The sequence below is a fragment of the Apteryx rowi genome, unplaced genomic scaffold (genome assembly GCF_003343035.1).
Source record: "Apteryx rowi isolate R43461 unplaced genomic scaffold, aptRow1 scaffold_93, whole genome shotgun sequence".
In the NCBI taxonomy this organism is placed as follows: domain Eukaryota; kingdom Metazoa; phylum Chordata; class Aves; order Apterygiformes; family Apterygidae; genus Apteryx; species Apteryx rowi.
In genome coordinates, this window is record NW_020451238.1 from 2,190,819 (window position 1) to 2,218,338 (window position 27,520).

The 27,520-nt window shown below is 45.0% G+C and overlaps 1 protein-coding gene across 20 annotated transcripts in view; it reads right to left on the reverse strand.

Moving 5' to 3' along the window:
* Window positions 1-4,759: 4,759 nt before the first annotated feature.
* Window positions 4,760-27,520, reverse strand: part of FBRSL1 (fibrosin like 1) — a 404,406-nt gene continuing 381,645 nt past the window's right edge. For 6 of the 20 annotated variants that reach the window (XM_026091846.1, XM_026091843.1, XM_026091838.1 and 3 more), the window contains 12 exons: window positions 26,960-27,195; window positions 24,721-24,771; window positions 23,666-23,761; window positions 20,228-20,299; window positions 19,612-19,650; window positions 18,650-18,721; window positions 18,254-18,337; window positions 17,209-17,341; window positions 12,893-12,976; window positions 11,041-11,124; window positions 9,809-10,049; window positions 4,760-7,722 (listed from right to left, as the gene is read on the reverse strand). In XM_026091846.1, coding sequence (XP_025947631.1) covers window positions 6,489-7,722; window positions 9,809-10,049; window positions 11,041-11,124; window positions 12,893-12,976; window positions 17,209-17,341; window positions 18,254-18,337; window positions 18,650-18,721; window positions 19,612-19,650; window positions 20,228-20,299; window positions 23,666-23,761; window positions 24,721-24,771; window positions 26,960-27,195 — 2,426 coding nt within the window. In that variant the 3' untranslated portion in view covers window positions 4,760-6,488. Of the gene's footprint in view, window positions 7,723-9,808; window positions 10,050-11,040; window positions 11,125-12,892; window positions 12,977-17,208; window positions 17,342-18,253; window positions 18,338-18,649; window positions 18,722-19,611; window positions 19,651-20,227; window positions 20,300-23,665; window positions 23,762-24,720; window positions 24,772-26,959; window positions 27,196-27,286; window positions 27,448-27,520 lie in introns of all 20 variants that reach the window. The other 14 variants (XM_026091849.1, XM_026091837.1, XM_026091833.1 and 11 more) reach the window with 13 other exon arrangements.

The window sequence follows — 27,520 nt, forward strand, 5'->3', positions numbered from 1 at the left end:
ACATGATCAGGCCCTTGGAAAGGCAGCTGAGCTTCACGGTGGCCTTGACGGTGGTGTGTATTAGTATTTGTTCCCGAGATACGGCAGGAAATTCACTTGCTTTTTCTCTTTCTCATAGTCCTTTGCTGGCTGACGGGCAAGGTGTGGTTTCCTGGATCTTAATGGATTTTGTGGGAATTTACACACAAGTGGTTGAATGCATCTTAAGGGCAGGCGTGAGGTTTTTAGCTTGCAGTCAATATTGGTGAGACGCAAAGAATAATACAGATTCCAGCAAGGAACCTAGAATGCTTTAGGCCCATTTTCTTCCACCTTTTTCATTCAACAAGTCAGTAATGAGACACTCTTAAATCCTTTCCTCCTCCTTCCAGGGCAGCGCACCGGTCCCTTGGCTGGGTCAATGATTTAGCAAACATCCAGAAAGGGTTTTACAGCGACCGCAGTGCCTGCGTTTCTGCTCGAGAGCCGTTGACTCAGATGAAAGGCCTCTCCAAGACAGAGAGGGGACATGCGGCATAAGGGGATCTTGACCTCATGGTACGATACAAAAATGGAATTTCCATCATCTCCAGTCTCTTTGCACCGCTAAGAAAATGGGGGAGAAATCCTGACCCGCTGAGACGGGGGCTCGCTCGGGAAATGGCTCCTATGTTGCGAGCAGCCAGGCTCGCTCCCCTCCCAAGATAAAATTTTTCATTCCTTTCTTTTTTGATAAACTATCTCTCAAAAATTCCTCACACCTCAGAGTTTTTAGAGTCAAATAAAACAGCACTCGACATGGAAAGAAAGGTTTTTGAATAATGAAACTTAAAAGCTTCCCCAAACGAGTTTCCTCCAACGCTTTTCACAACAGCCAGCACCCTGGGCTTGTAYGGGATTTGCTCAGAGTTTCCCTTTCCTGTGATTTTCCTAAAGCAAGCTGCAGGCGCCGGCGGGAACCTGCTCGCCGGCCGAGCTCTCTCGCCTGTAATCCCCGTCGCGCCGGCCGGGCGGCACCCGCCAGCGCAGGAAGGTTCCCTGGGGGCTGCCGAGCGAAATCCAGCCTTCCCGGGCTGCGGCTGGAAGGGCTTGAGAGAAGGAGACGTTTTTCATGGGCAACACTGGAAACCAAGGGGCTGCCACCGGGAAGCAGCTGCTGCCGTCGTAGCGCTACCGAAATCTCATCTCACCGCGCTGTGGTCAAAACAACCGGACACAGGAGCGGCGGGAGCCCTAGCGCCACGTCCTGGCCCCCTTGGGGCACCTTAAGCAAGCGCGCTAGAAGACAACGTCCTTGTGCTTGTGCCTCACGTTAGGCACCCAGGCGCCTCGGTTTCAGGGGGGCTGCGGTGGGGTTTGCAGCATTTATGGAAAGCTGGTCACTGACGTCAGTGTGCAACTGGGTTTTCCCTTGCCTGAAATAATATTTATTAATGAAAGTGCTTTGATATCTAGCAGAGCAAAAGCTGCTTAAGAGCTAATTACCAACGGGTGAACATCTGCTCGCCCTCGTCTTCCAGCAACCTCTCTGAAGGCCTCTTGTCTTCACACATGCCCTTGCTTGCTGGTCCTCGCTCCGTCGGGAAAAGCCAATGAGGCGGGTGAGGAAAAATGTTTTGTTTTTTCCCCAGTTATCCTGAAAGGCAGCAGAGGACCCCTGTCTTCTGCAGGCTGAGCTGCCGCCGCCGGCCGTGCGCGGTTTCACCCGGCCGCGGCAGGGCCTCGGCCGCGCAAGCGTCCTTTGGGCGTCCGATACGCCCGCTGCTCCGGGGGCACCACGGGCAGCTGCAGGTCATGGCATGAGTTTCTGTCACGCGTCTGAGGAGGAGGAGGATGAAGCTGGTTGGGTTTTGCATCAAAAAAAAAAAAAAAGGCTGCTATTTTTCTCCTTTCAGCTATTCATCAGGCTCAGTGCCAAGGGCCTGACATCGAGCCGTCGCTGCGGGCCGGTGTGACCGGCGAGACACGCGAGCCGCCATCCGAGCGCGGTAATGACCGACCTGCTCAATGACCAATTGAGAATCCAGCGCCTGCCRGAGAGGTCCTTCCCGCAGGAGGCACGGACGGGTATAGCTCTATTTTGACATGTCCTAGTTGAATATGGAAGAGAACAAGCAGAAAATGGCCGAAGATAAATGCAGCAATTAGGGAAGCTTAATGGAGCAGAAGGATTTTGTGAGGAGACAAAGAAATTGCCGTGTGGACACCTGCGAGGAGGTCTCGGCCACGCCGGCGCCGCGGGCTCAAGCTGTGCGTCGGCGGCGGGTCCGCGGCAAGGGACGGCGACCCCTCTCGTTCGGCCACACATCTCCGAAGGGCTTGAGAAAATATCCCCCAGGTTAAACTTCAAACCACCATTTGGATTTTTTTTCCCCATTATGTTCGGAAGCGGTAGCCTGTAATTTGGGCCTGGTGCAGACATCCCTGGCTCCCTGCTATTTCTTCAGTTTCGTATAATAGAGCACGTTGCTAGGAACGGCATCTCCGTGGCAAACCATGGACCGTGGCGGCGCGGCAGCGCGGTGGTGGGTAGGGGTGACGGCGTCTCGGGCGCCTGGCTCCCGCGGGCGGCCGTGAGGACTCACCCGGCCTGCGCTGCTCCGCCTGCCACGACTGCGCCTCTCAAGCCGACACCACCGCCTGCCTCCGTCCTCCGTCTTTCAGAGCTAATCCCTCGGCCATTAGCTCCGTGAGACTTGAGCCTAAGTGGTAAATTGGTTTGCCGAAGCCTCGTTTCTCTTTTTGGCCCGAGTTAGGCTCTCCCCAAAGCGAACTGCTCTTATAAACAGACATAAATGAAGCGTTAGGGGAAAGCTCTTCATCCCCATAACGCCGACGCGCGGGAAGCAGCTCCGGCCGCGGTGGGGCAGTGCCGGTCCAGAAGACGTCGGCATCCCAGATCGGAGGGCGACAGCCCAGGCTGCTCCAAGGAGCCCTTGGAGGCATCTGCGTCAACGCTTCTGAACTCGGGCTCACCGGCAGGTAACTCTGGATATGTAGGATACCTATAAAGGCTGGCAGGGAGACTTCCCGTATGCTTGTTTTAGGTAGGCAAAAAAACCTTTTCAAGCTAGGGTTCTACAGATCTCTTTGTCAAAAAATAGCTCTTTTTGCCATCTGAGGATTCATTACAGATGCAGCGATTGGCCTTTTCCTGCACCCCCGATCTCCTGGTTATTTGTCTATTGTACAGACCAGCCCCAACCCGGCTGCTCTTAACCGTGACCCGTTAACTGAAGACGGCGCACAACAAACCTCATTGCACTGAGCGCGGTGATGGATCACATCGGGTTTCAGGTGAAAGGTAATGGCAGGGCAAGCACTGGTATTCTTCCTTACTCTTTCTAGAGCACCTTGTCTAAAACAGGCTGCCCGAGGCAAGCAATGAACCTTGCAAATCCCATCCGCTTCCTCCCACGAGCACTCCCTGCCTTGCTAAATCCCACCCGTTGTCAATGGCTGAGGGGATCTCTTGGGAGAAGGCCAAAAGCAGAATAAAAATAGCAAAAATTGCATAGAATGAAAGCTTAACAGTGGTAGAAATGCATAAAAACCCAGAAAGCCCTTCTGTAACAGTTCTTTTGAACAGAAGAAGGCTCAGCTGGGGTAGCTTAAAGGAATAAGGCTGAATTAATTAGTTTCTGTGTTTAGGTAATAATACCATTAATCACATACCATTTCCTGAGCAGGCTGATACACGGCACTGTGTAATTCCATAGGAATCCCAGTGCAGCGCGCCGATATTGATGGATCGTCCTCTGAAACCGCAAGAGCAATGCCTCCGCGTACAGTAAATGGCAGATCGCTGATTTTCTTTTAATATTCCGACTGCCACCACATCGGTCACGACGGCCTCTTCCGGCACTGATTTAATGCTCACTTCTTACATCTTACGTGGACCAACCGTACGGTTCGTATGGTTTTGAGGGGGGCACGGACAACCCCGTTCTTCACACCTGCCCGCCCCGGGAAGATGCAGTTCTGTGCTTTCCAAGGGAAGGGAAGGAGGGAGGCAGGGAGGGAGGGAGGCTCGTGTATTCGGGTCGGTGTTGGGGTGGTGTCAAGCAGGACAGGAGGGAAGGAGGGAAGGGAAGGAGGGAGGCAGGGAGGGAGGGAGGCTCGTGTATTCGGGTCGGTGTTGGGGTGGTGTCAAGCAGGACGGGCTGCTGGGCGACGCTCCTTGGAGAGAATTACAATCCCCCGGAGCCAGCATTACTTTATGTCGAGACCAACATATTTTTCACTTCCACCATGTGTTACACGTTCCTCCGATTTCAGCCGGCAGAACAGGTGCTGATTTTTAACGCCTATTTTGTTTTAAGCCTCCTTTCATCACATTAAGGACCCTGCTATTTTATTTCATTTTATTTTTTTATGCTCGGTAATTTAGTCACACACAAACTTAAAAACAGAAGCTGTGACATGCTGTTAAAACGCAGCCGCCCCCCAGGGAGGGAGGGAGGGAGGGGGCTCGCGACACCTCCAGGTCCCCTGCGGACGCCCGCTCCCAGCCTGCACGCAAAAGCTGGGAAGCGAGGGAAAGGGCAGCCGGAGGACGGCGCTTTGGGCCGCGCCTGCCCTGCGCTGCGCCGGCAGCACAGCTCCTTCGGGCGAGCCGTTGCACGGAGCCGCTGCTCCCTTCTGCGTCCGTGCGTCCGTGCGCCCTYGCGCCGGCGCCCCGAAACCCGCGGCCCAGTGCGGCCCCCTCCGAGCCGCCGTCGATAAACCATTAGCCTCCGAGTCAACAGGGCTGGCTGCGACACACAAACACTCAACTACCTTTTTCATCCAAAATCAATGTTGTATTTATCTTCATTGATCTACAAGGAAACTGAATGTTTAAAATTACAGGGGGTGCAGGGGGGAGGACGGGGAGGGGGGGGAAACAAGAGTTACAGAGCCAAGAAAATAGTAGCGGATGGCTGAATTAACTAGAGAGAAAAAGCCCAGGATATATAAAACATGGACACTGAAAAATAAAATAAGGGAGGGGGGATGGTACAGCAAGTAAAACATGGCAAAATTTACATATGGATGAAAAGTAAAATTGGAAATAAAAAATAAATCATGCCAAAAAGCAGTTCAAGGCAGAACCACACTGAAACAAACATTTGCTTATGGTCTTCATGTACTATAGATAATATATCAGAATTTCTTTTTTTTTTTTAATCAACCATTAGACTTTTTTTTTGCACTCCTAAAATTCTACTTTGTCTTGTATACAGATTCCAATAAGAACACTGCACAATTAGCACAAGGGGTCCACGGAAAATTGTCCTTGCTTGCCAGCGATCCTGCCCACAACACAAAAAAAGAGAAAAAAAAAGGAAAAAAAATAAGGAAAGGGTCTGCCGCATGGTACTGTGCCAGTTCCATCTGCTTTTGCCAGCTTGAAAAGTAGGAAACCAAAATTCCCTTCCAGGAGCGTGTCTCTCTTTCCTTGACGAACTGTCCCTTGTGTTGTACAAAAAAATTCAGTCTTTTTTTTTTTGTTAAACACAAGCATCCTTCTTCCTGTTCACATGCCACTTCCATTCTGTCTCCATCGTTGCGAGTTGGTTGTTTTGGGTTGTGTTTTTTTTTTTTAAAACCTTCCTCCCCCCAACATCCACTAAGACCTGCCTCCGAGTTCTTGCATAGTTGAAGTATATATGCCGTACTTAGCTTTCTGAGTGTGAATTTCTGACTGTGACGAGAGTATGAGTTGTAACCATGTTAACAAATAACCAGAGTGGTTCTAGAAACCATTTTTATAAAGTCTACCTATGTTAAGAATTTAATATTGGTGTACATTTATATTAACAGAATATTTACAGTTTGTTTTCTTTGTTTTTTTTGTTTAAAACAAGAAGTCAAAAAAAATTCCTCTTAAATTTCTGCATAATATAATAAGGCAAAAAACAAACAGTTTTGTACATTATTATTATTATTAATATTTTAATATATATCTGTAACTTCGGTTCCAAAGTACCAAGGTAAGTGATCAATTGGCCTCAGAAGGGAACCTCACAGTGGACTGTAAAACTACAGTATTTCCATAAATAATACTTTTAAGAAACCCTGGGTATTTTTTCTTAAGGATCTGAGGCCTTTAAAATGCAAATTTAACTAAAAACAAAAGCAAAATTTCTTCTTTTTTAAGTGAATAAAGAGCACAAAATTAAAAAAAATACAAATCCATTAAAAATGTTTCTCACATTTGGGAAAAAATGTACAAACTTGATATTTTTAACTCATTTTTTTTTTTAGCACAGAAACAAAAAACAAAACCAAAAATCAATACCTATATATTAAATTCCCATTCTCAGCAACCTTCTTGTTGGAAAGTCTGCATCCCCGACCCCATTATTTATGGAAATGTGCTTAACTTCTACAAATTTTACATTAAAAAAAAAAGTTTACAGCAGTGCATTTTGTAAAAGGTTTGTTTTTTGTTTTTTTTTTTCCTGTTTGTTTTTTTTTGTTTGTTTGTTTTATGTACAGGCGAGTTTAAAATTCAATGTTGGGGACTATCGTGCCTCTACTTCTTTGGGGTTCCTAGAGGGGGAATAGTCCCTGGACTCTGAGTTTGTGAGTGGAGTAGTCCTGCGTGGGGAGGCAGGTCTGGTGCTGCTCGCTGGTACAAGAGGCGGTGGGGCGCTCAGCGCTGCGGTTGGTGGGTTCCTGTTTAAAATCCCATTGTGCATGGCAGTGGATGGACTCAGTCTGGGGTAATGCATCCCGCTTAAATGAGGCATGAAGGATGGCACGTGTGCCAGGTGACTTTCGATAGGGGACGAGTGCAAGTGGTGCATTCTGGCACGCTCAAGTTCTTCCCGTAAGTGCAAGCGCTCTCTTTCCTCCACTTGCCGCAACCGCTCCTGCTCTCGGCGGGCTTCAAGAAGGTTTTCATGGTTATAGTCGTGTGGCTCCCTGTCTCTATAAGAACGCTCATGGTCGTAAAATCCAGAGGTGGTAGGGAACCTGTGGATAGGATCCGTCCGGAGCTGGAAGTCCATCCGACGGTGCAGGTCTAAGTTCCGGTAGGCATCTCGCAATGGGTCCCTCATAGGGTCCCAAGAAAATCCAGGGTGTGGCAGCCTCTCTCTTCCTGACAAAGGATTCATGCCTATGAGCGGGGTCATCATTCTGCTGCGGTCCAGCACATTCATGTTGTTCATCTGGTGAACACTGCCCATGGAGATAGGCATAGAGGCAGCCATCGAGTGAGGCAATGATAATCCATGCAAAGTAGGTGGTGGGGGATGCTCCACTGATCGGGAGTGCTGGGAAGGTTCAGATCCTACCACCAGTACATCACTGTCTTCCTTCCTCTCCTCTTTGACTTTGATGTCATTCTTAATCTTCTGGAGGTCACTGGGAAGCTCTGTCTTTCTCTCCATTTCCTTGCTCATTAGATTGGTAAGCTTCAAGCTCTCACTTAGTGCAGGTTTGCTGTATGGGGATACAGACTGGATTACTGGCTTTGTGTTGTCCTCAGAGGGTCTCTTATCATGGCTTGGAGTTTCCTTCACTGGGGAACGGCTCTCTTTAATCTTGTGTTCTGCTATAGGTGGCTCTCTCAGCCGGTCAGGGTGCTCTCTCTCTGGTTCTTTGGACCTTTCCCTTTCACCAAGGCTGACCTGCCTGATGGGATCGCTGGAAGTTTGGCTGTTGCTGCGGATGAGATTGCTTATCTGATGCGTCACTGGAGCTGATGCCGGTGAGGATCTGTTTGAATGTCTGTTTTTATCCATGAGGTCTCTGTATAAAGACAGAAAATACCTTCTTGTTTGGTGTGAATAAACATGCATGCAATGCTGGATATGCAGAACAGAGACTGCTCTGAAAATGATTTGAAAAGCTCTGCTAGCATCAGCTATAGCTGTGGTAGTACACTAAAGAAATGCCCTACCTGCTTTTAAGGTTCTGAAAAAATGTTAAATGTCCACAAGATGGGGAATAAATTGGGGACGCACATGAAAGAACAGTACATTCTCACCTCTGGAGAAAGACCAGCTCACTGAGAAACATAGGGCAAGGAGGAGAGTTTAAAAAAGATGATTTCGGGGTATTTAATATACATCTATTCTGCTGCCAATGATTTTCTTGGCTATAACATTCTCAACCCAGGCTTCTTTCCTAAAGCAGATTTCAGTWACACTGCCTGTGTGTGACATGGATCCAGGAACACAAATCAGAGTGGTTCTGGAAGCTGACAGAAATGTATGCAGGCCTTTCATGAGACAGCCTCATCGCCTGCAAGCAGCCATAACATAATGCTTATTTTCCTACGCAGCTGCAGGAGAGTTTGTTATGGTCAGTTTTGGCAGTTAAGCTAGATGCGTAAGGAAGAAAATCCCCAGACAGGCCATGAAGCTGACTGATTGGTTTTTGTTTCAAGAGGGCCTGCTATGAGGAACAAGGGATTTGATGACAATGTCCATTGTTTAAAATGAGAGGCATGAAAATGGGGTCTGAGTTTCTAACTGCACCTCTCTATCTGTGGGCAAGTCGATTAGTCTCAGCTACTCCCACCTCTTTCAGAGGGGAATAAATAATGCTCACCCTTTAAAAGCATGTTGCAAGCTCTTAAGTTAGAGATACTTTAAATGCAAAGTACGATGGCGTGATTGAGAGAATTGCATTATACAGCTGAGAAACCCTCAAGTTTTATGCTGGGTTTCTTTTCGTGAGCCAAAACACCACAGTTCTGAAAACCAGAAGTGTTTTGGGGAGTTTTGTGAGTATTCATCCCTTACAATTACATTTAGTAACCCAGAGTTCTCCCACAGTGGGAGTTCTGATCATTGGTCAAGGATGTAGTTTGTTAAAACCAGGTCTAAATAGGGATGCTGGGGACAGTTTAAGCTGAATTAATAGATATGTAATAGAGATGTTAACCCCTGTGTGAACACTCTTGAGAGTGAAGTAACCTAGGTTTGCAAATGAATTAAGCTATAGCCAACAAGGGAACTTCCTATCCAAATGACTATCCATACAAAGGTGTCATACAATTTAACATTTAGAGGAAGATAATTTTCAGCCTATTGCTTCTATGTATTATTGTTTACAGGCACTGCCTAAATAGCTCATTAGAAACATTCTAGGCAAACTATGAAATCCCCATCACTAGTCAAACACACACATCTAAGTCGTGCAGGCTGTTACTGCCTACAAAGAAGTACCCTGTTGGAGGCAACCAGACTCTGAAATATAAAGGGCTTTACAGCTTGAAAATCATATAGCTGGAAGCTAATGAAACACCTATAGCCCAGGTGATACAGTTCTGCCATCATTAATGAGGGCTTTTCTGCACTAAAATTTTTGAAATCAAGTTCATCAATGGATTCAGGCACAATGATCCAGACAGAGGCATTTGCATTTTTACCTCATTATTGTCCAGCTAACATTTGAATTCATCAGTGTATCTGTATGTTAATGGGAAAGGTGACTGTCTGTAAAGGACCTGTCACAATACCACCTTCACAATTTCAGGATATACGGCACTCCTGAAGGAGGCTGCTGAGAACATTCAAGCATACCCTGAAAACTTAGCGACATGTTCATTTCCTTGGCCTGGTGCTTTTTATCAGCTTATTAGCAGGGACTGAAGCACTGGCTTACGTTATTTCCAGACAGGACAAATTCTAAAAGGCAAAGAGGTTTGTTTTTGTCACTAAACTTGTGCTTATTTGAGGGACGTGCATACCTGCTACTTCAAAGAGAAACAGTGCTTTTCTTTAAAGATGATTTTAATATCAGAACTGAGGGTGAAGGAAAAGTTGGAAAATATACAGAGAAAAAAGAGGGCTAGGAGAAACTGCTCAAAGCACATGCCACCACTTACCGCTCTTTGTCTCTGTCATCTTTACTCAGAGAAAGATCCCTCTTCTCAGGCTCGCGCTCCCGCTCTCTGTCTCTGTCGTGGTTTGTCACTGAGGAGCTTCGCTCCGAATCTGTTGGCTTGGGCCACTGTGGTGGTGTTGGGAAGGATGGTGGGGTCCGATGAAGCCTATTCCATGGCTCATGGGGATTATTAAAATTCTGCAGGTTTGGGCCATCTTTGTGAGTAAAAATGTTGTTGTGAGCTAGAATAACGGGGGGAGGAGGAAGCATTAAAAATAATTCAACCCAAATAATTCCATTTAAATTTTGCACAATGCTAATTACAACCAGAACTGTCCTTTCAAGACTTTAATTTGGAGCTAATGGTGTGGGGGAGCTACTAGCAGGTGGACAGAGATACCYCCAACACTGGTTGAAAGATCCACCAGCTGTTTTTAAGACTACTCGCGGAGGAAGCTTTAACTACACATCTGAATAACTCAGAGATGACTAAAAATGCCCAGCTTCTCTTGTSCCCCCCACCCCAGCAAGGGTTCCACCACAAAAGCTGTACTCTTCCTCAGCTCCCCTCACTGGCAGAAACTTGTGCAGCTGAGCATTCAGGGATGTTTTTGCTAAAGAAATCAGACTATTTGGTGGTATGTATGTGTGTGTGTATAAAAACCAGAGCTTGGCTGTAGGATTTTTAGAACAGTCACTTGATTTTCCTCCATCAGTCTTCAACTGATTCCTGTTGCACCATGAGATGCAAAAGCATGCTCTCTTACTTGTGGCTCTCAAGCATGCCTTGCCTATGATTAATATGTTTTTAAAGTAAAATAATTTTAGACAGGTAATTTAAACTTCAGACAATGGTTACAGAGAAAGTCTACACAGTGATTTAGAAGAAGTATCAATAGCTGTTCYACTGTGCATCTTTGCTGTTGAAGGGTGTTACTTTACATGCCCATAGGGTAGCAGAGCACAGCGAGTCTTGCAGCTCTAGCACCTCTAGGAACACACAAGGTAGCAATCTTCAGCAGTGAAGAGACACAAAGCACGGCTATTGATATGTGTAACATGCAGAAAAGCTCCCACCGCAGAGACCTGGAAATCTTAGGTGCAGTGTTTTCAGATAGGAGAATGGAGGTTAGGAAACAAACTTCTTTAAAAACTACCACCAGCTGCTGTAAATATTAGCATGTGGCTTTTCTGGAAGGGATGTTTGTCTGCAGTAACCCAGCCAGTACTTACTCAGAGCATGACTGCCTAATCCTCCAAAGGCATTGCTGCCTAAGTTCCCAAGGCCGCTGAAGGTGCTTGACCTGCTAAATGGATCTGGAAAGGCAAACAGGGATTTAGCAGGCATTTAGCCAAGAATGTTGGAGAATGAAACGCACCCCTCCCCTTCTTAACGGTCTGAATCCAAGTAGGATTAGGCCAGACTTAAAGCTGATCCTTCTCATTGCAAGGTTCTTTGCACAGAAAATTCCCAGCATGTTAAAATGGAGAAGGGATTCAGTGCTCACTCTGCAAACAGGTGCTGTAATAAACTTTTGTATGCCAGTCAGAGGGGAGCTAGAAATTAAGGTCTAATAGCTGAAATTAGGGTGGCTGCTGCTGAACTCTCTTTCCTTATCAGTAGCAGCAATAGTAGAAGCATTGCAACTGCCTTGAAAGAACCACCTCAGCAGGGTCCTTGGTCAGCGTATTGAGGGAACACATCGTTTCACTGTTGTTTCTGTATACAACTTTCTGCCCTCTGYGTAATGGTGGGAAGACAGTCCTAAGGTAATTGCTACGGACATCCATCCTGACACCGGCTAGCCTTGTGGGCCTGTTTGTGCTGAAATCTTCTCCCATAATAGCTTATGGTGGAGGAAATGATAGTGTAGTCTTAGGTATTACAAGGAGATGGGAGGTTTGTATCCTTTGAGGAAGAAGATGAATCTTAGCCTTCCTACTCAGACAACCAACTACTTGGCTACTGATACCTGTCTTATAAAAAGTCCTGCTTTTTTTTTTTCTTAGAGGCACCATCATCAGAGGAGGTTCCACTCTGAGCAGATATAGCCTGACTCACATCTCTGCACTGCAGAGATGGTTATGGGTTAAAATATACCAGTATACTCAGTCTTTTTCCTACCAGTGATCAATGAACAACTTCCCATTCTGCTGACTTTTTGACTGTCCCTTTAAAATCTTTAACTTGCCATGTAAGCAACAGGAGGTGAGGCACTCTCTGCTTCCTCACAGATATCCTTATATTGAAAATATCAAGGCAAATAATACAAATAACTTGGATTTTTAAGCAAACAGCTATTTGCTTATTTATTTATTTTTAAATAGCTGTCCTTGCCTCTCCACTTTGGTATTAGGTAGTTGAGTGACTCTGTAGATATACAGTTAATTTTGACTGAATGTTCAGGAATTGATGTAAACATGGGCACTTGCAACAGAAAAAAAGTCTACTAGGTCACGTGGCATGTTCCATTTACTGATTGGATGAGTGTTACTAAAACATTAATCAACAGAGCTTGAACTTTAATTGGCAATGAGYTGCTTGTGAGCTTTGAGAATGAGGAAATTTGAGAAAATCAGGCTCTACTTACTGCCAATTAGGAAACAGAAAGACAGGCAAAATGTGCAGAACAGCTATTTGCCAGGAACTGTTCACTGAAGTTAAATAAAGAACCTAGCCAAGAACTTACATAGGTAGAAAATGGTATGGGAGGAGCCCAGCTTAAACCACGGTACCTTTGAAATTTCCACTGTTTCCCTGAGCACATTCAGCAGCACAGAAGGGCTCTACAGCTAAGATTTCTGCCCGTGTGCAGTCTCCCACTGGTGATGGACTTGCCCGTTCTGCATCACCCTCTTTCCTGGCAGCAGAGGAGTGTCCTAATCCTGCTGCCTCCCCTTGRGAGGTGGAGATCAGCGGGTGTGCTGGGGAAGGTGGTGTGGGTGGGAGGACTTCCTAGTTAGCTTCTGGTTCCTGAGACAGTTTAAGCCTTCCCTCTGCTAGAGCTAGAGTGCCTCAGGCAGAACCGAGCCAGAGAGCCAGGAAGGGATCAGAGGTATAAAGGTGAAGGCAGGGTTTACTTACACTTACCTGCCAAGTGGTTAGTAGGCAGGAAACTGCTGTGATGAGGTGAAGGACCAAAGGGGGTGGTGGCTGGATGTGTCGCACCTGTGAGAACAAGGTCCCTTGTTAGTTCAGTGGCAGGTAACTGGTTGCATACACAAAGGTCCTGACCAGCAAATTCAAGAACTGGACACAAAGGCACAGGACAGATTTAAGCATAGCACAGGTGGGGGAAAACYGCAAACACCAGCTCAGTGAGCTACAGGTAGAAACTCTCTAAGTGCTCTTTAGAGGAGTTTGACCAGGCTAGGAGGCAGGAGACCTCGTGCTGAATGTTGCCACTCACCTGTAATAACGGGGAAGTTAATCTCTTTGTTTGGCGTTATCATTCATTACTCTGTGTTTACATGAAAAAGGGTCACTCTAGGTCATGGGCCCAGACAGAAGGTGCTCTGAAGTGACTGATTAGTCTATATGAAAAAGCAGTTAATGACAGGCACACAGGGAGCATCAATCATGCCTCTCCCATGAGATCTCCATCTACACTCTCACATCTGTCTCTGCATCCACAGACTCCCTTGCATTTTTTTTACTTCTTTCCTAGACATTGSTCATTGCCAAGGTACCATGCTACCTTGTGGGGAAGGAACATTACTGCTTAGCACACTGAAGTGCATTAGGTTGACACAAGGGGAAAGAATGGGCTGAAACAAGCTACTCTGTCCTGTATTTCAGGGTTGACCAGGTTCATGCTCAGATGGGCTTCAGAAGGAAAAACCAACGCAGAAAATGGGAGTCTTGTTTCCCCTGGGGGTAGACACACACCGAACTGAATGGGCTTGCAACCGCATCATAGGAAAAGCACTAGTGTCACCTGTGCAGGGATACATGGGATTCAGAGGAAGACTGACTCACGCAGATCTTGCAAATGAGAGTGTGGCTGAGGAATCTAGCTGGGGTTGGGTCTGGCACAGCACACTAAGATCAGTCCAGACATTTTCAGGAAACACCTGAAGTCGAGTTTTGAAGATCTATGTTTTGGATGTATGCAGCAAAATGTTTCTGCGGCTCCAGCATTACGCTGACTAGACAGACTGCAAATGTCTGGAATGCAAATGTCCTTTTGGGGCCTTCTCCATGCTAATGTTTCTGCTGCTGCAGACAAAGCAGAATTAACAACAACCGTAACTTTTGGATGCTGCCTGAATGTAACTGCAACTTCTGGTTCCCTTGCAGAAAGCAAGACCTGTCACACATATGCATTAACTGTCCCATTTTGTTAGAAACTAGTAATACCAGGCAATGACAGAGGCAGCACTTTCCTGAGGACAGGCTAAGTCATGCGCAAAATAGACCAACACCTAAATAAAGCTTTTGGATGTCACATTTCAGTGCTCTTTTCCTCGCATACTTTAAAAATGTATTTTGTTGGTAAGAAGTTAACCTCCCTTACGACAGGGAGGTTATATACGAGGGAGGCTCTGGCAAAAAGCAGCAGCCATGCYGGGCATGAACAAGGGCTGGCTTAACCAATCACTGCTTTCCCAAGTGACAACTTTTTCTTCTAGCATAAGAGGATTATTGTCCTTTTCCTCCCCACGTGGTGCTCAAGCTCTCCAGTCGCCTTCCCCACAAGGATTTCTGCCTCTCCTGGTTTGTGGCCCACTCAAACGCCTCCCACCAGTGGTGAGTTCCTGCCCCCGGCTCCAGTCCCACTCGCTGTTCCCACTCGTCTTGCGGGAGCTTCTGGCCCCCCAGCTGGGCTCACTGTGGAGGCAGCTGCTTCTGTGGCCAGGATTTGTGGGGGAAGGAAATGTTTCCCCCTTCAAATCCACACGTGGCTCTGTTTGCAAGGCAAAATCATCAGCCCTAGCACAAGTAGGATACCTGAGAGATGCAGCACTATGAAAGGTCACAGCGAAAGCAGAGGGAACAGAGGGAAGAAATCACTGCACACAGGAGGAAGTGCAGCCCAAACACAGCTCGTTCCCGCCTCTTTGCGATGAGTGGGCTTTTGCCCAAGCCGGGGTTGGTGCTGGTCAGCCCTGGCCTGGCCCTGCCTTGGAGACAGGGCCCAATAACAGAAGGTCACTGTAAAATGTCCTGATGTGTCCAGAACATGAGCAGACCATAAAGCCTGAGGGGGAGAGAGCTGCGAGTCCCTCACCAACTCGGGCACCACAAACCTAAGCAGGCAGAAAATGAGTTAAGGAAACTTAAGAGCAACTACAGCAATGAAACCTCAAGTTATCTATAAACATTCTGACTGCTCCAATGCTCCAAGATGGATGGAGACTGTCATCTTTCTAATCCTTTAAGATTTCAGAAGGTGTATAATGGATGGGAGATTTCTTCAAAGGAGATGGCTTACAAACTCAACTACACAGGCTGATAATAAAAAATCCTCCCGAGAAAGCCAGAAGCAGCATTGCAGGCTGTCAGGTAGTTATTAAATACAGCGTCTGCCAGGCAGCTCAACATCCGTCCTGAAGACAGGTGGCCCTAAGATAACTTATGTCTCCCACAGTAACTAGGCAATGCAGCAGAACCAATGATTCACATCAACTACATGCTTGTTCGATAAGGTGAAAAGAATGCCTCAGATATTGCAGAGCAGAAGATTTATTCATCTATATGTTACTGCTGCAATGTTTGTTCACTTTGATAGCACTCTTTACCTAGATTTACTGTGTGATGGCTCTTGTGATTAATATACTCAGAGACTAGTTGCTATAAGGATATCTATCTCCAGTGAAGGCAAAGTTTTCTATTAATTTGCCTTAACAAATCTATTCCATACTATCTCCCCTCTTGCTTTTACGAATGGAGAAGCAGACCATGCTTGCATTTTTAAAAGAGAAAAAATTCAAGATACCAACTGGACTGGTGCTTGACTCAACGGACTGTTTCTACCTCTTATGGTCAAACTCTGTCCAATACAGTCTTCAATAGTAAAACCACACGTGAAACAAGACTCTTGTAATGAGAACACAGGACAGACTGAAGACAGTGGAAGCAAACAGCCGCAATAAGTATGTTGGCCCCTACTATCAAAGTGCCTTTACAGATACAAAAATACAGGGCAGCATCCTACAATATACAAGTATTATCAGTACTGGTTATCTATGGTGGAAACTTCCGTCTGAYGTTTAAGAATTTCCATCCAGAGATAAGGGCTGAAACACAGACTGGATCAATAGCGGAGGTCCTGAAGGCTATCTGATACCTGCACTTGAGTCTCAGATCTCACTGAGGTTTCAGCTTGATTCTAATCTGTCAGTTTTCTGTCAGGTTTGAGACAAAATTTGTAACACTTCTATCTAACCTCAATCATTTCAGCAGGGTTGAATCAGGGCTGAACATGACCATGTCTACAGTCTGACTTAGAATGAGAAAGTAATAATGCATCATAAAAGCAGAGTAAAGTTAGAAAAGAAAACGACATTAGCTGCCAATTAATTACAGACATAAGGAGCTAAATTCTATCATATCAATTGATATAGCTCATTCAGAAGGCTGCTTCAGCATCTTAAACACAGAAAGAAAATCTGGAAAAGTCTAGGAGGAAAGTTAAGCCTTGGGAACAGAACACAAACAACACTTGGTAGATCAGCACCAACACGAATAGAAGCAGTGACCTCCAAAACAAGAATGTCAAAGTTGCAGAGCCACCCACAACAGTGCTGTGAAACTTTGGTTGCATTTTGGTAATTATGTTAACTGTAATTATTTCTCCAATATATTGGAAAGCAATTGATCAATATAAATTATAGGGTTTTTTTAAATTCAATATGCCATTTTAAGCCTTAGAGATGTGGAACATAGGGGGATTTCACATTTAGAAAACATAGCTTTCACAAACACATTTTCTGTGATATTTGTCAACATTTGTTGACATTGTTATTTTACAAAAACCCACATTTTCAGAAAACAAACAGAAACGTGGTGAGTGGAGGAGCTGAGAAGAACAACTGGCAAATATAAAGGAAAGAAAGAAGCCAGTGCCATTTCCAATCCTGTGCAATGGAAACATTTTGAAGCTTTTTGTCAAAACTGCTTTATAAAATCACTCTATTGCCTATTAGCCAGGCACATAAAAACCAGCTGCACAGACACACTGCTGAGGATCAGTGACACTCAGAGGAATCTGCATTAGAGGTGGCAGACAGAGCATAGCCCAGTGGCTCATCTCTTTTAACAGCCCAGTTCAGATTAGTCCCTAGTGTTTCCACATCCCTGTGTAGCAATCTTGCCTGCTTCAATTACATAGCTGTAGAGACACACATTAAATACACTGACTGTTTTCTTTTCTGTGACAAATGATGATCCTCCCTTACCTGTGGTTGAAAACAGAGGCCTGGCGAGATCCTGTGGGTAATGGAAGCCTGGAAACACCCCGGGGGCAGGAGGTCTGCTGAACAGGTCGAGTTTACCACCTATCTCTAGCTTGTGGGGATCCAGCTGCATTTGCTGTCAAATGATACAAAAGCAATCTCATTATACGTGTCCTTTTTTTATGGGAGAAAAAGAGAGGGAGTTCAGGCTCACTCCTGCTTAGTACTGCCAGGGAGAGTTAGTGAGAGTGACAGCAGTGTCTCTGCTCACGTACCACCGTCATGCTCTGACAGCATCTATAAGGCCACTTCACTCCACAGCCTCTCAGCTGCCTGCCTCATCCACACGAATAAGGCCTGAAGCGAGCTCGTGGCCCCTCGGCATACACGGCGGAGCATGCAACATGATACACTGAGCGCGCTGCACCCCCGGATCAGTCGGCAGCCTCAGCCTGACAAAAATATTCTGCAGGCTGAAAGCTGCCGACAGAAGCCTGGAGAGTTGGATGATGGACTTGTCTGTTTTGCTGCTCCAGTTTGGAAAGAGATTTTCCTAGGCTATGCCCTTCCTACAGCTAGTGTAGCTCAGTATGAAGACAGGGGAGAAGAATGAAGAAAACTGACTACGAGACTCCTCCAGAGGCTATTTTCACCCTGCCCCTAAAGAAGCCAGCGCAGTCAGACTGAGGAACTGCGCCTAAGTTGAAGACATACAAGTCTCTCAATAAGTATACAGCTTAAAGATGATATGTTTGCTTACTAAAAAAAGGGACATACACTAATTATAGTGCACCTACTTAAACAATAAATGTTCTTTATTAATGGGACAAAAAATTATAGCAGGAGTTCTGAAAAAAAAAATCACTACGGAAGTCATGTTATCTGCTATTCTGCCTAGCACAGGGAGCCTCGAGCCTGGACTAGCACACAGGGTCCCTACATCTTATTACTTCTTGCGTTTTAAATCCCCTCCCTCTGCCCCCCCCCATCACCATTGCAATGCAGCAAACCCAACAACCTCTGACACAATAACTATCATTCTACTCGCCTGCTCTATGTTTTGTAAAATGTTCTTCACCGTATCGGTCATTTCATTCTGAATAGGATAATACTCCATATTCCACAGGAGGTACTAGTACAGAAGGGAAATGACATTAAACATGTATGCTTTGTAAAAAAGCTGGATTTTGGGCAAAATTACCCTCCCCCTCCCTTTCTTCTTCTCTTCCTCTGGCTGTACACTTACTGCTCATTTTGCTACCCTTCAACCCAACTGCTTTGCCCTCAGATAAACTTTACAGTTGCTACAATAAATGCTAAAAGATTGAAAGTGTTAATCAATACAGGCAAGCTTCAGAATCACCACTAGTAACTGCTTTCTGCTCATTAGTCACTAAAATATAACCTGCAAGCCAAAAGACTTGGCTTTGTTCCATAAACTTACCTTTATCTTTTGCTGGTGATGGTAGATCTGCCAGGCAATCTGTACATGAACCGCACACCACTTCCCGGGTTTCTGTAATGGAAAACACAGGAATTCAGATTAACTGATATGTTAACAATCTACATCAGATAGACTGTTTCATTTCCCTTACTGTTGAACAGACAGTTAAGCAATGAGAACAGCTGACTACTAAAATGGCACAATATGTGATCAACTTTTTTTTTTTTTTATACTGCAACTGATGATGTTTAAATTAAGAAGGAAACAAACAGGAAGAATGTGGGATGCGTGGTATCTTCCTTGTCTCATGGCGTCCTGAGATCCCTGCCTTGTTCTTTCTTATGTGGGCATCCCCAAACATCAATCAAAATAAATGGCAGCAAAGAATAGTATGATGTGCTTAAGAAAAAGCAACTTATGGTTAACAATTGTTTATGAAAAGAACCCTGTTCATTCATCTCTGCTGCACTGGGTCTGCAGGCTAGGTCACACATAGTTATTACGACTACCTGCATTTCGGGAAGAAAAGGGTATGGACAAGCAATCACCAGCATAAGCAGTGCCACAGCTGAGTTACTGTTCTTCAGCTGAGCTGTGGTACTGACTTTAAGGTGTTTTTGTGGCACATCAGAAGCACAAATAAAAAACATTGACCTAAGCCGCTGTGAATTTGATCACTTGTGAATGTCTGTCCATGCTCATAGTCATTTATTTCTGTGACCTTTGCTTCATACTGTGAACTATTAATGTACATAAATGGATGCAAGACAAGGTTGGGATTTAACCTGAATGTTATTAATCAGAAGCAGCTAAGAGTTAACTATGACATTTTGCTTTAAATAAAGGATGAGCCTGAAATTTTCTACTGGACATGTTAAATTTCAAAAACACATGAACAGTATTTGAAAAAAAAAAATATATATATATATATATATGTATATATATAAAAATCCCCCACAAACCTTACTTACTCTTACTGGAGGCCTGTAAGGGTCTGACACCTATGGAAAAAGGAGAAATAAAACAATCAGTCTTTCTAAAACTAGCCAATATACAGAAAGGTGGGGAACTTCCTTCTTCTGAACAAGTAAAAGCATTTATAAAGCAATGTTCCAGAGATGTCCCCTGTGACACAGGAAACCCAAAAGGCTTAAAGGAGGCTTAAAACTTCTCTTTCATTCCTTGCACTAAACTCAGCAGAATTTTATGATAAACAAAGCAGTTTCATGCCAGCAACTGAACAGTGCCAGTGCTTTTCTGAACCTCATAATCGTTCTGAAATGGAGTGCGTAAAATCTACTACCCTCCAAGCAGTGCTTAGGGGAAAGACCCTGAAGGGGTTTCCTGCCCCATTTCCCTTTAACTTTGTTTAAACAAGTCAGTCAAACCCCTTGTATTCACAAACCGGTGGAGGCTACTGTCGTCTCACCAGAAAAAGAAACTTGTGTCCTGACTGCACATTCAGAGTCCAGAAGGCCAGTTCTCTCATCACATGCCCTCCCTTTTTCTTATACGCTGACACTGTGCTTACTCTTAACTCCAGACAAGCTCAAAGAAAGGTTATATATTGTTGCCTACCCCTGGAGTCTTCTGCAGAAGGGTGTGGTGGACTGTGCCTGGTCTACCTGCTACATCAATAGGGTTTGAAGTCTGAAAGACAAGAACAGAGTGTGAGTAATACTGTCTAATACCAGTGGAACATTTAACATCTCTATCTGATGTTAATGGCATTAATTAGTCCATGTTTGTACTGTGCTTTGAACACGCATATTGCTACATTAGTGCTAAATGTTATCTCTTACTGACAGCCAACAGCATTTAACCACTGTGTCATCTATTATTATTTAGTAGCAGTAATAGAATTACAGCAGCACCTCTAAGCCCCAGCTGAAATCACAATCCCATTGTGCTAGGCAGTGTGTAAATGGATGGGAAGAGACAGTCCCTGCCTTCCAAAGCTTATTCTTCAGACAAAACAGGCAGAGAGTAGGAGAGGAAACAAGAGAAGTGGACTGATTCTCCCAATGTTTCAGGCAGCAGTTGGTACCAGAGTCAGCAACAGAACAACTCAGGTGTCCCCCTCCAATATTCCAACCATTGGACCGTGGCCCCTCTCTGACTGGGGCTAGGTAATACAAGAGTTAAAACAGCAACAGTCCATCTATTTGGTTTGACAAGGCACAATGAGAAACCTTAGAAGGTGCTTGTGGGTCTTTTATAGCTTTGCATTGTTTATCCCATCATTTTCCAGCAAGAATTAAACACCTCATTGAACGAATCCCTGATCCTCCCCCTCCTCCGGATCCCACCTGTTGCCCTGTTCTAGCTGATCCCCAAGAACTYGTTCATTTTCTCATTCTGGAATTCATCAGTCTCCCACTCCTGRTGCAATTGCACCTGGTGCCTCCAAACAGCGGAGTGCAAAGGGGTTAAACCTATTTCCCCCATTGATTATTTCACTTATATTTTAGGCCAAATTGCAACAGATTGCAAACAGTCACACTATGGGTATGGGGGAGAAGATTGGTTTTAATTTGTCTAAGGCTACATAACTTCCAGATTCATTAAAAGGAGCATTCTCATGTACGTGGGTAAGTCAACAACCTCCCCAGGCAGATCTGTGCTCTCAGGGCCTGACAGCTGAGGTATATATAAGGTGGCAAATAAGTTACAGCTATCATACAGACAAGACTTTTAAGATCACAACATGTTAATGGCATGGTGTCATCCTGTCCGTTTATCCCCCGGAGAAAGATGTAAATGCTTCCTCCGGCAAAGTAAACTGAATACTTCTGACCTTTTCAAGTTCTTYGCTTGTGAGAAATGGCCTTTGGGAAACTCACTGAGCAGTTTACCGTCAGCCTGGATTTATGTGCGGTGGATTTACACACACAGCTGTAGGCAACTGACACGGGAAGGGGAAAACAAAACCAAGACCTCTGCTTTGGAAGGCAAGAAGTGCAGGATTCAGCGTGCCAAAATCAAATCATCAGGTCTGTAGTGATTATGAAGGCTTTAGTCAAATGGCTTAGGAGGGAGAGAGAATGGAAAAATGGTGCAGTAATAAAGATTTGAGTGGCTTTGCCCAGCAGTTCAGCTCTGTCTCCTCTAAGAAACTGGAAAATAATGTGCCGAAGTGGCAGATCCATTTTTCAACCTATTCCTTTTTTTTTTTTGAATGTTAGATTCTATGTAAATACAGCACTGCCTAGAGCTGAAGTGATGTTAGTGATTAACCATGGTACCAGAGTGTGACCTTGTGATGTTTAACCTCAAACTAGCAACTGTTCTATATATGTATCATTAAAAATAAATTAAAAGCTAGTTTATTAGAGCACTTAGAACTGTTTAAAAATGTATAGAGTCTGTGATCGCTTTTTCTTGCTTGCTGTGTAACTGTTTCTCTTTGGTCTAATGGTTTTTTACAGTAAGATGGTATCTATAAAGCTCTGTAATGAAGATGGAAACCAGAAGAGCATGCTATCAGTATATCAGAAGTTCCTCATTAACAGGAGCCTTATAGCAAAACTGAGCCCTATTTCCAGGCAAGCAAAATTTTGCCAGTTCCACCTTATTTGTGCAGCTCCTTTTCTTGTGAAGTAGAGCTGAGATCTTGACAACCTGGGGTCCACAGGGACCTCCTGGCATTCTTCACAAGAACAGCAACAATTAACATTGGCAGACAGACTCCATCAAGAAATATCTACACTCTGTCCCTTTTGCTCCCTCTGCTTACATGTAACTGTTATTCTTCCATGCCTGTATCCATTACATGCAGAATTCTTGTTGAAAAAAGCCCTTTTGAAGACTTTGCTATTTGCAATGTGTCTAGAAAATAAAAGTCTAAGGCATTTGATGGGCACTGAGGAAATACTCCAGGTTCCATTTAAAAAAYGAAATTAAGTGGAAAGGTTGTATGAGGCCTTATTTTCAGCGGTCGCTAATTACTGACTTCCACTGACGTCAGTAGGACGGCTAGGTAAGTATACTCCGCAGCCCTATTCGGTGTGGTTACAGAAATGACCTTCCAAAGGCAAACAGAAAAGAACTGGATACAGCGCTGGTTCTTAAAGATTTCTAACACAGTAGCAGAGTTCTATGCAGATRCAGTTCGAAATGAGGAAACTTTAAAATCACGGCATGTAAGGAAGCCAAACATGTCACCTTACAAATGGAGTAAATGCTCCATTTTCAAACAAATGCTATATAATGTATCTATTGTGTTTGGATGGATTTAATACTTTTCACGTGTTTTAAATTATTTAATAAAATAAACATGTTGGGAGAAAAAAAATAGTGCACACTGCAGAATTCACTGAAAATGGAGGTTATCATGGCAACATTTCCAAATGCCAATCAGTGCTAGTTGTAACGATATGTTACAGTTGCAGTGCACCTTTCAAACACACTATCTCAAAGAAGCTTGCAGGCATTAATCAACCCTTATAAAACCCACTGCAGGATAATTTTATAGATGAGGAAGCTGAGGAACAGAAGATTTAAGCGACTTGCCCAAGGTCAGACAGTGTCGGAGCTGGGAATAAAAATTCAGCTCCTTCAAATTGCTCTACCCATGTAAAGCAGTCTCTCTCTATTGTTCCCACACTCGCACAGTCAATTTCTCATTTTTACTGGGAGTAAACATGGTGTATCTTTTGCAATCTCAGTCTATTAATTTATAACATGATTTGGGACTCATCCGTCTATATTAGTTGTAAATATTTCAATCAAATAATGTATTTGACTGTATGCTTCTCCTCCAGTTTCAGCTGACCTCCCAAGTGAACCACTATGTCCTTTTCCAAGGAACAATCTCTAGTGCCAAGAGAAAATGTGCACTAGAGGGTTGGCTGCTTTGTGCAGAGGATGCTCACAGATCTGTGGGGTGATCGCTTCCAACCCTATGTTCCACTTCTGCTAGTTAAATCATGTGCTATAAAATCACCAGAGACACAACTCTGAATACAGTTTCTCTCCCAGCAAAAGAACAAAGCCTGCAGAAGAAGAAGTTTGTACCTTCGGTTGAAATGCTCCCTGAAGTGACCCAAAGGGACCTGAATGTGGAAGCATGGGTGGCATTCCAGGCATTGCTGGAGGATAGGTTGGAAAGAACTACAAAAGAAAGAGAGATGCTTATGTCACAGGACAACTTGAACAGTAATGGAGGTAGGTGCCAAGCTTGGCACATACAAAAATAGTACTGTGTCAAATGAGTGCCACAGTGAAAATAAACACTAAATTTGCTTTCAAAATTTTTAAGAGCAAAGCCAAAACTTGGAAAATGTGCTCATCTGATGAATTTTCTTGATAATGCATTTTTCTTGAAAATAACTAACCAAGTGTGCCTTTAGAATTTGTGGAACTATTGCGGGAAGCATAGAGCATTCACCATTCTTAGAGGAATTGGAATAATTTGGTTTTGCATTCATTTTTTGGTTAACTTTGCAGTTTTCTGCAGTAGTAAACAAATCAATCCTATTTTGAAATGTGACCTGCTTTCACTTTCAAAGCAAAAAAAGAACCACAAGATGCTGTATTACACACTAACTACAGGCAACATGCGCGCCACCTCGTAGTTGTGTGGGCTGGGTTAAGTTTTGCTTAGGCCTCTCCTGAGCACATACAGCAGTTTTACAAGTCCCAGAACATACAGAGTTTTTGTGCTTTGGAGCAGTGGGGAGCACCAGGAAGAAACCACCAGTCTGACTTACTCCTGTGACCTGAGCAAAATCTTGTGAAAGAGCCATGCACTCCGGGCTGCTGCACTGTGAGAAGCACCAGCTGCAAAGATACTGCAGTGACCACTGACTTAGCAATTCCTGCGCATTCTCTGCCATCCCAGGCACAGCGATACAGAGCCGCAGCCGCAGCAAAAATGCAGTAGACGAAGATTGAAAAAAAACCCCCAAAGCCCAAAGAAAATTTTCTATCTTAAAAAAATAAATAAATCGAGACTGAAAAAGAGCTTTAGGAATGAACGAATCAAAACACTACCCAACAATTCAAAACAAGCAAAAGAAGTGCAAGCAGAACCAGTAACAAAGACACCACCTAGAAACGTAAGCACTCACGTTGGAATGTCGAAAGTAAGGGTTGTCTAATTTGGGAGCGTACTTGTCAAACTGGAAAGAAAAGAGAAAAAAAGGAAACAGGTGAGTTTGTTTTCTGTAGTACAGGACACAGCAGGCTTTCAACACAGACAAATAATCACGGCCCATCTGTACAGCATTTAACACAGCAGAACTGACTGATTATTCCGTACTTGTTCATGAGGGAGCTAACTGACTTCCCAGAGCTACCAGAGGTGGAAAGCTCGAGGCCCCCAGCTTGTTCTGGGTGCTACGGAGCCTCGCCGCAGGCTCCTCCAGCGCTGCGGGCTCCACGTAAAGCAGGTCCCTCACTACCCAGAGAGCTGCATGGGAACTGCAGCACTGGGAAACCCAGTTCAGCTCCAGATTGAGTTCTGCCTCTAAAGCACTCAACTAGATCACAGACTAGAAGGTGGGGAAAACCTTCCAGAAGACCACAGTTTCTACCACGGGGCAATGAATACCTGCTCCCCATTTCCTGGGATCCTGGAAGAGGCAGAATATGTTTTGGAAGGGACTTAATGGCTTTAGATGCACAAATCTCTCTTCCAAAAGAGAGTGCTCCCTAGAGGAAAGTGACTGTTAACCTTTTCCTTTCAAGCATGGGGTTGTAACACCTTCGCACATGCATGTGAGCCCTACTTATTTTTATCACCGTTTGCCCTGTACCGCCTTGGAAGCAAAACCAAAGCATGTATACGCTGCGTTTTAGAACAATACGCACATTCTGCTGGGCAGGAAGGAGAGGGGAAGTGGGCAGGGAAAGGGAGTTCTAGGACCCCACCAAAAGCTGCTTGTTTGGCAAGTCAGCTGCTGTTCCACACCACTCTGTGCAGGAGAGTGGATTTGTAATTTCATTAATTACAGTTATTACTGGAGCCATGTCCCCTCCAGTGTAAATACCATAAATTACTGAACACATGCAGCTGTAAATTTCAACGCTCTTCTCTGGTGCTGGGATTAACAGACCTGATCTAGTGGAATATAAGACGACGTGAGCGGACTATAACAAAAGAGCCTTGCAATCTGTTTTTGCTATGACGGCGGCCATCAACAGGGCACGGGTGGGAGGGCAGGGAGCTCTTAGCGGGATCAGGTATCAGGATTCTTAAATAACACAGCGGGTTTCTGAGAAGARCTTCAAGGTTGTTTTACACAGACCAAGAAAAGAGGGGAAGGTGTTTACACACAAGTACACTGAGCAAACACCTGGGGCTGAACTTTGGGTGAATGGCATTGCTTTGTTTTGCTGCTAAGCAGATTACGACCCAACAATGTCATCAGGCAATCAACAGTGGGAAAGAAAAGTGTTGAAATACTATTTTCCTTGAGTTCTTGGTAGTTCTTCCCAAATGCTGCTTTTGTTGTTACTCCCTGCTTTTGCTAGTCCTAGCAGAAAAGGACTGTTTTGACATTTTAGATACAGCGTGAAACTGAGACGGAAAAAAGCCGAATTTTGTTCTTTCAACCTAACAAAGTAATTGCCAGAAATGGGGAGAGAGCGCATTTTAAAGTACTGACAAAATCCATTTGCGCCAGATCTCTAACAATTTTCTAACAGCTGCAGCAAAGCCCCATTGTGTTACAAGCAACTTAAATGAAAAAACGCTACAGCTTATTACACGGCCAGGAGGATGTCTCCCTCAAGAAGAACCAGCCACGCACAAATTAGCGCTCGTTGATGTAATCAAATAATAAATGCCAAAATCAATATAGATTTGGGAATTAGGAGGGAGAGGGACAAAACTCTAATCAAACAGAACAGATGCTGTATTACGGCGAGAGCTCCAAGTAAGCAAGTATTATATGCCCCAGAACAGACGAGTGGTGGTCCAGAAACCCACGGGGGGACTGCGTTTTGTACCGGAGGCCACCAATTTTGTGGTGCCCTTGTTTGTGTGGTTTGGTGTGTCGTGGCATTGAGCTGGTGTGGCTCTGAGGAAGGGGTGACTGAAATACACCGCAGGACACACAAAAAGGGGAACTAGAGGGGCTCAGGGGTCTCGTGGAGACGGTATCTGCTGCTCGGTAGCAGCGCAGGGGAACTCGGAGGCTGGGTGTGGTGGCTCTGGATGGAAAGGGGGTCCCTCAGGAGTGCAGGGTCTGTCTCTCCGGGGCCTTGTCGAAAGACAAGGATCGGGCGCCTGTCTGAAATGAAGAGGACTGCTTTTTGACAGAGTGGGTTAGGCTTTTTGACCAGAGATGCTCTACTTATCCTCACATTTTGGGCTGGGGTACGCACCATGGGAGGTGCAGAGGGCGGCATGAGCGGCGTCTGGGGCAAGCTGGATGGAAAAGGAGTGAATGTGTGCTGGTGGGTGTGTTGGTGCTGATGCGTGTGTTGGTGCTGGTGAAACTCCGCTCTCAGCAGCGGCACCGGGCCAAGTGAGGCAGCGGCCCGGTCCGAACTCTGAACCAAAAACCGGTTGTTCAGCTCTTGCCTGAGCAGTTCGTGATCTAGAGGAGAGAGAGAGAGAAAAAAAAAAGACACAGAGGCCCGTGGGCCCGTGAGTTCCACAAAGACGGAGGAGAAAGAGTCAATATTCACCTGGCATTCCCTGTTTCTGCAGGTCATGCTGTGGTGGTTTTCTACGTGAGGACTCATTGGTGGAGGTAAGAGAGATGCCTGTGACAAAGTACCAATCAGAATCCCCGAATGAGGCTGGCAATACATGATTGGTTGGTTGAATGATATCAACAGGCTGGTATCTAAAGGCAAGAGAGAACACCATGAGTCATCACAGCAGAAAACATCGCGGGGCGTCCGCCAGCCCCCGCGAGC